At 36.9% G+C, this 10,834-nt stretch overlaps 1 protein-coding gene across 1 annotated transcript; it reads left to right on the top strand.

The window, feature by feature from the left end:
• The first annotated feature begins 4,155 nt into the window (after positions 1 to 4,155).
• On the top strand, positions 4,156 to 8,930 carry LOC117294291 (stabilizer of axonemal microtubules 2-like). Its single transcript, XM_033776652.1, has 8 exons — positions 4,156 to 4,172; positions 4,419 to 4,506; positions 5,484 to 5,606; positions 5,719 to 6,027; positions 6,223 to 6,502; positions 6,645 to 6,784; positions 8,290 to 8,466; positions 8,595 to 8,930. Exons 1-8 carry the CDS (start codon positions 4,156 to 4,158, stop codon positions 8,928 to 8,930), a joined length of 1,470 nt encoding a protein of 489 aa, XP_033632543.1.
• The last annotated feature ends 1,904 nt before the right edge of the window (positions 8,931 to 10,834 follow it).

The following is a 10,834-nucleotide window of genomic DNA, read 5'->3' as shown; positions in this document are numbered from 1 at the left end:
TTTCTGGTTCTTTTATAAATTAAAACTTTATAAAAGAACAAGGAAATAAGCAGACTCGTTAATTATGTCTTGAGAGATGTACGTCTATATGAGGTTACGGGAGTTGATAGGGAAATGAAACCGCATAGTTCTAGGAGTACTACGGTCCTACCAGGGCTAAAGTCCACTTCACCATTTTATAAATAAAAAATAAACTAGAAGTAGAACTTATTAGTAGGGATGGCAACCAGAATTTCAATGTTTGTTCTATAGCTTTGAAATGTGGCTAGTATGAAAGAATTCAGTAAATGGAGTTATTTGGTGGTTGTTTGAAGAAAATCGGTCAAGGGGTTCCAGAGTTGTGGTTATTTAGTGTCAAGTTCAGAGTCGTGGTCGTTGCCTAGCAACTAAAGTAAACAACAAACAAACAAATAACAATTTTAATAAAATCCTAATTAACAAATTAGACTTTTTAGTTACACAAAACTGAAATATTCTGGTTCCAGGCAAAAAGTGTTATGAGAACTGAAGAAAAAAACCAATTTGATTGCGTGGATTTTGAATTAACAGACCTCAAAAATGGACTCAAAGTCCCCAGGGATTACTCAAAGTGCATATCTTGATCTTTCGTATAAACAAATAAACAATGAATAAACAACAGTTCTCAGAAGAGCATATCTCAAAAAGTAATTGACTGGCCACCTTCATTTTTGGACTAGGGGTAGAAAAGTGGGATGCATTTGAGGTTACTTAATGACAACTAAAAATTCCCATGAACTTAATTATTGTTATTTTTGAAAATATGCAAATTAGGCCTAATTACCCGTGTAATCTGACTCCCCGCTGAGATAAACAAACAGCGAATATACCTTGCATTTTCAAAAGTGCATATCTCTAAAAGGAAATCTCTAACCAGCTTCATATTTGGACAAGGGATAGAAAAGGGAGATGCCATTAAGGTTTTTAAACAACAATAACAAAATTCCCTTATCTAAATAATTTTTTTTCTTGTTCAAAATATGCAAATCATGCTAATTATCTGTATTTTGACACCTGCCAGATATAATGAATTAACTCGTGGTTCAAATCACTCACACCAATGCTCACCTCATCACAAAAGTACTGCAAACTAGCCATTAGTAATTATCACAAAGGTAACACAACAGAACTTCTCAATAGGAATGCTCAAAAATGATAACACCTGTTAGTATGTGCCGAGTAATATTAAAATGAACAATAACAATAAAAGTTATCAAAAAGTCAATATTTAATTGTCAAAACTGCCAAATAAAAAAAGCTAAGTAACACACCTAGACTAGAGTAAATGTTAAGTTGAACAATACTTAAATACTTAACTGAGTAGGACTAAATGTTAAATTAACTTCTCAAAAGTCAAATATTTAATTGTGAAAAATGTCAAGAAGAGGTAAATAACACAACAAAGTTAATGTTAAATTCAACTTCTCAAAAGGTCAATATTTAAAATAATGTGAAAATTTCAAAAACACAGCTATATCAACATCATACATGAACACAACAGAGTAAATGTTAAAATGAACAACTTCTCAAAATGTAAAAAATGTCAAACAACAAAGATAAATAACAGAGTAAATGTTTAATTGAAAGATAACAATAAAACTTAATAATATTTAGTCAAAAATCAAGTAACAAAGCTAAGTTGCAGAATAAAATGTGTGAAATTGGAGATTAGAAAGTTTGCAATTTAAACTGCTGAATATGGATCACCGAAATCCGAAGAAAAAAAAACAATTTTGACGGACGAAAAACAAGTTCAATTTCTTTTTTACGAAAATAATGTGAATATTCTTTGTCAACAAACAAAAGTTCTCTCTAAAAAGTTCAAATTTCCCGCAAATATTCTGCACTTTGATCAATAAACACTTGCAATTCTCAATACACGTCCGCTCTTCACGAATGAATAATGGAGTGTAAACAAATATAAGACCCACGCGGCGCAGTAACTGCCATTTTGCAGCTTCATTGCGCAAGTCTGGTTTCGGCGCGATGACGTCACCATGTACACTGCGCTGTAGTGGGATTTATGAATGACTCTTTACGAGAGGTCAAAACTAGACATCTAGCTCTGTACACAACCTTGCAACCGAATAGCTACAGATTCTTGAGCGACCCCTCATGGAAAAGGCGCTGTAGCTGAAAACCGCCTCGTTCCTCAACTTAGCTACGGCCACCATTTTGTAGAATAGAACACGGTCTTTCATTTGGTATGCGTCGCGATGGTGAGCTAAGTCGCGATCGTTAAAATCCCCTTCAACAAACATTTTAACATTGTTTCAATAGTTTAAGATTAATTATGGCAAAGTGGACTTAGCCATAATTAAAAAGCCTAACATCTAAGCTTCATTTTAAGGGGTATTTCGATATTTTTGGACGTATTTACGGCCGTACGACAGCCCAAAGAAAAACTTCATCACGCATGGCAATTCAGGGACAAGAAATGAACTGCGCGCTGACGGGGTGCGAATTAACGAAAAGTACGGATTTTTTCTTCTCTTTTCTCGGAAAGTAAATTTCTAATTATTCTAACATTTTGTCAAGTACTAGAAAACGAATTTCTCAAAAGTTTTACATTATTAACATACTTTTATTCTACACCATTTCGTAAAAAAAAATTTTTGGAACTGAAATATGACACCGTCGCAAATTAAAACTTCGTCAAATTGTTCGCCAGTCACGTGACCGGGTAAATAAGATACTATAATTAATTATTTCATATCGAATGAAATGCATGGTCGTCGGATATACAGCATTGTTGTCATTATGGGCGTGTTTGTATTGTAACACATGTGAAACGTACGGCGGGTAAAATTCGCCATTTTAAAAAGAATTTCCGTTTCTGACCGAAAAATAAACTCGTAATTTGTGGAGGTCTTTTAAGCTTGGCAAGAGTATTAGTTCAAGCTTTCAAACGAGAAATACATGAAGATGTGTTGTGTTCGTTTAAATGAAGGAAAAGATTTGGTAAATGGAGAAATAATGGCAATTTACCTTGTCCATTTTTCTTTGCTGGTCGCCTCGTTGGAAATCACGCACGTAAAGGCAGTAGTGTGCGCGCGCAGGTTTAAAGGGCTCCTCTGGCTATCTCAATGCCGCCGTACGGTGGCGCTCTGTCAAAAGATGAAAAAAAGCATATTAAAACAATGTGAAGATTAATTTGACAAGTTGTAATGGTTTTTGTTGTGATAGTTTGCTATGAAAATCAGATTCTTCCGAAATACACGTTGTTTATAGGGATTGCATAACTGCGTATTCAGAGGGAAACCAGCTAGATGTTTCTGAAAATAATACACATTATAAGGAGTGCCTAGAATAATCAGTAGGAATGGTTTCCATTCATTTCAATTCAATTCAATTATTTATTTCATCGCAGTTTACAAGTAAAAAGTGAAAATAATTGTTTTCCCTGTGTGCACTTAAAACATTTACATTCTGCTAAACAAATACATTACAAATTAAACGTGTCGTCACTGCTCTGTAGAATCTTCAGTTTTAGTTCTTTACCCAAAGCTTGTTTTCCAAAGGTTTATTTTCGTATTATTTGTTAAAAAACCTCCAACAACGTTCTTCAAAAGCTTAAAGGGGGCTTTTTTTATCGTCAACTTGAACGACTGAAGACGTCTTGAAGTCATGCGCGCTGAAGCGCTTTGACGATGGGCGCGCGAGGACATTATAGAATAATAAGATAATCTTAACCCTTATTGAATAATACAAATAATATATCTGATTATCGGGTCTGAACCACAGACTGAACATCATGTCAAGAACCGAAATACTTTGTACTTGGCAGCAGATAATGATAGAGTACAGTGGAGGAAACTCACAGAGAGTGCAAAATGATGATGCGCTTAGCAGATGATGAATAATATCATTGGGTCGCGTCGGGGGAGAGATGGGGAGTGGTGTGGGTAGGACGCGCGCGCTTCTCTGCTGAGTAGAGAGCGTGCGTGCAAACTACTGACAATATCCTTGTGACGTATGTGTACTTCTTGCCAACCTTTTGTTTGCAAGAAGAGGTTGTAGTTGTTCGGTTTAAATTACGGCGCCTAGACACGAGTGTTTGTTTGGATACATCTTCATTAGTGGCTGAACAACACAACGTCCGTTTTCTTTTCCGAGAAACTGTTAGAAGTGAGCAAAATGACGGTTACACAGAAGTAAGTACCAGTAAGCCTATACCATTCTTTAGTTCAATATCACCAGCATTTTATAGATCGTTTGTGCAAAAAAAAAAATCAGAAAATTAAACTGATCTTTATTCAGTTCATCCGCTTTGCTGTGTTCTTTTGCTTTATAAACACCACAACACACAAAGCGCAAAACCTAAGTAATATTATAATAAAAAAAAATATTCTTCTAATAACTAATTTTAATAAGTTCTTCTCTCTTGTTTCCTTTAACAGCCGGCAACTTCGGACTCTAAACAAAGATATCATCAACATCCGTACTCGACAAATTCAGGCGCAACTGAAACAATCTGAATATCAACAGGTTAGCACATTACGCTTAAAAAAAAGTAATTGTTAATAGTATTGCAACTTAAACAACATTATAAACTACAGTTTTCCTCTCGTTTTCGTGCCCCACTAGCTGAGGTCTACTCTCTTAATGTAAAAGAGTGAAAAAGCACTCCTCAAGAGCCATATGAAGGACAACTCTTTATCGAGTGGTCTTCCACTCTTTTAGATTGAAGTCTGCATCTTTTTGAGTGATTTTTCACTCTGTCCTGGAGTGAAACCCCTCTAAAAGAGTGAAATAACCACCACTCTTTTTGAAGAGCCATATAAGGGACGACTCGAAATGTAAAGAGTGGTGTTTTCATCTTTTTTACATTTAAATAGTACTGTGCTTAAACCAGTTCAGAGTTTTTTTTTTTTTATGAGGAATTGTCATCAACGGTTTTCGACTCTAATAACCAGTCGTGGAAAATATATTATTCACGACATCTATGGATGTTTTTTTTTCGTTTTTCGTGGTTTTACAACTTTATGACGGAGGCCTGTTTTTGTCTTTCGTACCATTGGTTTTAAAGCTTTATGAAGGCTTGTTTTTGTCTTTCGTACCATTGGCTTTAAAACTTAATGAATGCTTGTTTAAGGCAGCGGACACTATTGGTACTTACTCAAAATAATTGTTAGCATAAAAACTTACTTGGTATAAACAAGCAGTGGAGAGCTGTTGATAGTATAAAACATTGTGGGAAACGGCACCCTCTGAAGCAATAGTTTCAAGAAAGAAGTAATCCACGTATGGTACTGAAAGCACACAACTTCGTGTGACAAGGGTGTTTTTTCTTCCATTATTTTCTCGCAACTTCGACGACCAATTGAGTTTAAATTTTCACAGGTTTGTTATTTTATGCAAACCGTACATTGGGATACACAAAGTGAGAAAACTGGTCTTCGACAATTACCAATTAGTGTCCCGGGTTTTAAAACTGTATGCATGCTTGTTTCTGTATTTCGTAGGCGTATGTAGCATGGCCATGGCAACCACGTAGAGAAAGTATGAGACCAACCGTCAAGAAGACAGCCCTGACCAGCAGACCCAAACTCAAGACGACAAATCAATGCACCTTTGTTTCTCACAAGGTTAGAGCTTATTTCGAAACACAATTGTATATAATGCGTCATCGAACCTATAAGCACCCCAAAAGTTACAAGAATTTTCAAATTAGAAAACCTATTCATGTTTTATTACTAGACAACACAGCGTCCAAAAGCATCATGCAACAAAAAGGGTTACAGAGCTCCATCAACCAAAATGCAAGCGGAAACTACATATGACAAAGACTTCAAGGAGAAAACTGCCAGCCGACCGGCACCATTTAAGCCTAAGGAAATGGAGGTATCTTCCCCAGGACCATTTGTTAGTAAGACGGTGTATGAGAAGACGTACACTACTTGGACTCCAGAGGAACTTGACAATTCTAAAGTCAAAGTCAAAGTTCCTGAAGATAACTTAAAGACAAGTAATCCCGCGAAGAGGTTTCAGGCCACAACAACTGTTAAGGTAATTGGAACGTTGTCTTCCGTCAATTATTATTATTTTTAAAAAATGTTGTACACTTTTTTTTAATTGAGACTTCTCCGTGTTCTTGTTTTAACTGTACATTATTGTTTTAAATTATTTCTTAGCAGTTTAATAAAGGCATGCGAAATAGTTTCTCAATGTCACAAAAAGTTTGCAAACATTGTTTATTTCCAGGACGACTACAAACATCATGGCAACGCATTACCGGCCAAGTCCACAAAGCCTGCCGAGAGGCCTTTAATTTCGACCGTACCTTTCGCTGACGAAACGACCCAACGGGCTGATTTTACTCCCAAATCACCCCTAGTGGTGGAGGCCTTCAAGCCCAAGGAAGACTACAAATTCAACAACACCCCTTTTGATGACCTCACAATATTTCGCCGTGATTTTCCAGCCCATATGGGGGTGAAAAAAGAGCAAAGTTACAAGCCAAAGAATGTTTATTCACCGAGTGGTAAGCATGCTAGCGGTTGCATGTAGAAAATACCTAAATTAAAAAGTATGTTGTCTCATCAGTTATGTTCTGTTCTGACCCAAAACTGGGTTTTCCAGTCAGTCCTTCAACACAACCTCACTTGATTCATTTTACTCACCAGCCTCTGAATTCGATGATCGAACTACCCAACGAATGGCGTACCAGGCATGGCCCCTCCCCAAACGGGAACACCTGCCGTGGGCAGACCGACCAGAATACAAGCCGAACAGGGCCAAACTTCAACTTGTCACTTCATATCAGGTGAGTTAAGTACAAGCCAAACTTCACAACTACCACTTAATATCGGGTGGGTTTAGTACAAGCCAAACTTCAATAGTCATTTCATATCAGGTGAGTTTAGTGCAAGCCAAATGTCGTCACTTCATAAGGTGAGTTTAGTACAAGCCAAACTTCGTCACTTCATATAAGGTGAGTTTAGTGCAAGCCAAACTTCGACAATTCATATTAGGTGAGATATTAAGTACAAGCCAAACTTCGTCACTTCATTTTGGGGTGAGTTTATTGCAAGCCAAACTTCGTCACTTCATATCAGGTGAGATAAGTACAAGCCAAACTTCGTCACTTCATTTTGGGGGGAGTTTAGTACAAGCCAAACTTCGTCACTTCATTTTGGAGTGAGTTTATTGCAAGCCAAACTTCGTCACTTCATATCAGGTGAGATAAGTACAAGCCAAACTTCGTCACTTCATTTTGGGGTGAGTTTAGTACAAGCCAAACTTCGTCACTTCATTTTGGGGTGAGTTTATTGCAAGCCAAACTTCGTCACTTCATATCGGTGAGTTTAGTGCAAGCCAAACTTCGTCACTTCATTATAAGGTGGGTTTTAGTACAAGCCAAACTTCGGCACTTCATTATAAGGTGGGTTTAGTACAAGCCAAACTTCGGCACTTCATTATAAGGTGGGTTTAGTACCAGCCAATTTCCGGCACTTCATATTAGGTGAGTTTAGTACAAGCCAAATTCCGTCACTTCATTATAAGGTGGGTTTAGTACAAGCCAAACTTCGGCACTTCATATCAGGTGAGTTTAGTACCAGCCAATTTTAGGCACTTCATATTAGGTGAGTTTAGTACAAGCCAAATTTCGTCACTTCATTATAAGGTGGGTTTAGTACAAGCCAAACTTCGGCACTTCATATCAGGTGAGTTTAGTACAAGCCAAATTTCGTCACTTCATCATAAGGTGGGTTTAGTACAAGCCAAACTTCGCCACTTCATTTTAAGGTGAGTTTAGTACAAGCCAAGTATCGGCACTTCGTATCAGGTGAGTTTATTGCAAGGCAAACTTCGCCACTTCATATCAGGTGAGATAAGTACAAGCCAAACTTCGGCACTTCATATCAGGTGAGTTTAGTACAAGCCAAACTTCGCCACTTCATTATAAGGTGAGTTTAGTACAAGCCAAGTATCGGCACTTCGTATCAGGTGAGTTTATTGCAAGCCAAACTTCGCCACTTCATATCAGGTGAGATAAGTACAAGCCAAACTTCGGCACTTCGTATCAGGTGACTTTAGTACAAGCCAAACTTCGTCACTTCATATCAGGTGAGTTTAGTACAAGCCAAACTTCGTCACTTCATATCAGGTGAGATAAGTACAAGCCAAACTTCGGCACTTCGTATCAGGTGAGTTTAGTACAAGCCAAACTTCGTCACTTCATATAAGGCGGGTTTTATAGTACAAGCCAAACTTCAACTAGTCAGTTCATATCAAATAATGTTCCAATCGTATCCATTCCGATATTAGAGTGACTTCGAGGACCCTAGTTACGTCATTCCTCATGCTCTCAAAGAGTGCCGGGCCACACCTTACAAGTACGCCAATAACCTTGGGGCTGGAGAGTCTGGACCATTCGATGATCGAACCGAGTATCGATCTACATTCATAGCATGGGAGGGTGTCAAACGACCAGCATCTTATAAGGTACTCCCTACTAATAGTTTACCTAACATCCCAATCATTCCAAGAAGTTAAATAAATATTAAATTTAACGAATCGCGCACTCGAAAGTTTAGAAAGATTGTACAAACTGTTGTATGTTTTCTTGACAGATAATTGAAAAGTTCCAGTACCCCAAGACACCCTTTAGCGGGGAATCTACATTCAGTAGTCACTTCAAGGGAGTGCGAGCCTCTCCGGCTAAATCATGCCGTCCAGAACGCCGTCCACACTCATCAGCTGGCCCTCTAAGTTTCGACACCACATACCGTGCAAACTTCGATGTAAGGGGTCGCCCGATGAGCTGCCCAGCCCCGCGGCAGTCCCCAGACCGCTCCCCGGACGAAGTGGAAAATGACGAAGGGGAAGGGGATGATCAGAGTGTGAAACAGGCGACCGAGGTTGTTCTGGAAGAGGTGGTCAATGAGGATAACAAAATCGAAGAATAGTTTGATCTAATGGTACAATTATTGTACATCAGCAACAACAACAAATACGTACTTTAATGTGCAAGTACAACAAAAATGGATCTAAAGCATGAACTACAATGTTGAAAACTTCACATAAGTATTTCATGATGCCTTGTTCATAATCAATCACATGCATAATAATATGTGATTTCAACTTACTTCATATTTAGTAAGATAATTTTTTATGACAAATTGGTAATCAATCAGAATAATTATGTAGTTCAATCACATTCTGGTATGTTAACTGGTGAAAACTTGGCAAACTATTTTAGACACAAACAAAATAATGGTAGAAATAAAAAATTAAACTATCACAAATGGACATATTATTGAAAACCATAAATAATTAATCATGTGATAATATCAGTGTCATATTAGTTGCAAATAAATCATTTAATTAGTTTGAAAATAAAATAAACAAAATATGAAACACTCAAATTTAAAAGCAATTTCTCATGTCTTTATTCGTATCATCTTTCAGTATGTATCAATTACTATGTGTCATTAAAAAAAATGTGAAGATACAGCATTGTTTTTTTTTGAAGACGACATGATTTCAAACCAGTCAGAATCAGCATAAAGTAAGATGAGCATGTCAGCGACAGCAACTAAGTTTTGGCGGAATACCATGCACTTACAAATAGTCAGCCCATCTGGGCTCAACTCCTACACATACTTTCTCTTAAAGGCACTGGACACTATTGGTAATTACTCAAAATAATTGTTGGCATAAACCCTTACTTGGTAATGAGTAATGGGGAGAGGTTGATAGTATAAAACATTGTGAGAAACGGCTCCCTCTGAAGTGACGTAGTTTTTGAGAAAGAAGTAATTTACCACGAATTTGATTTTGAGACCTCAAGTTTAGAATTTGAGGTCTCGAAATCAAGCATCTGAAAGCACACAGCTTTGTGTGACAAGGGTGTTTTTTCTGTCATTATTATCTCGCAACTTCGATGACCAATTGAGCTCAAATTTTCACAGGTTTGTTATTTTATGCATATGTTGAGATACACCAAGTGAGAAGACTTGTCTTTGACAATTACCAATAGTGTCCAGTTTCTTTAACATTTTGTGTCAAACACCAATGCTGTATGTTTTCAACACACTCGTCAACATCTCTTCTTAAGGCAACGACAAAATCTTGCAGGATTTACAACCAATACCCTAGGTCTGGAATTTGATCTTAAAGACGGCAATGCCATTTTCATTTCTTGGCACCAAAGGAAACCAGAGGAAACATATGCCATTGTCTCCAAATGGCTTCCCTGTGATTCCAGGTCATACACTCTTACAATTCAAGTGTTGCAATGTAAACAATTGTCTTGTGTTCTTCTTTAAAGGATTTGGGTACTTTTTCAAAATGTCCATAGATTTAAATTAAACTTACAGGGTTTGAAGATATCAATAGTGGAAAGCTTGCCTTCAAATATTACTTACTGAGGTGCTGTAGTTTTTGAGAAATGAGTAAAACAATGTCAAGAAAATACGTTTGTAAATGATTAAAATAATTTTCATGACATTGTTTTACTCATTTCCCCAAAACTACAGCACCTCAGCACATAATATTTTTAGGAACGCTTTCTACTATCATTATCTTCAAACTGTGTAAGTTTAGTGTAAATCTGTGGACATTGTGTTTTTTGTCCTACAAAAGTTACATAGACCCTTTAAAGAAGTTTTGAAAAGGCAAACATAAAAGTGCAGCATGATCTTTAGAAAATACAAGGTTTCAGTTCAATTTTGACACATAAGTTTTATCTTAAAATGGGTTAAAAAACTAGCCTTAAATAGATGATAAAAGTAAATAAATGCAAAGCAAGAAAAGAAAAACTGACGAAAACAACAATTAAACAAACCAAAACAAATTAATTGATTATCTA

Source organism: Asterias rubens, chromosome 9, assembly GCF_902459465.1.
Source record: "Asterias rubens chromosome 9, eAstRub1.3, whole genome shotgun sequence".
Classification (NCBI taxonomy): Eukaryota; Metazoa; Echinodermata; class Asteroidea; order Forcipulatida; family Asteriidae; genus Asterias; species Asterias rubens.
This window is presented reverse-complemented; position numbering and strand designations above follow the sequence as displayed.

Excerpts from the sequence above, each read along its gene's own strand:
- LOC117294291 (XM_033776652.1), top strand. Across the intron at positions 5,607-5,718 it reads GCACCTTTGTTTCTCACAAG|ACAACACAGCGTCCAAAAGC; the intron begins GTTAGAGCTTAT and ends TTTTATTACTAG. Across the intron at positions 6,503-6,644 it reads GAATGTTTATTCACCGAGTG|CCTCTGAATTCGATGATCGA; the intron begins GTAAGCATGCTA and ends TTTACTCACCAG.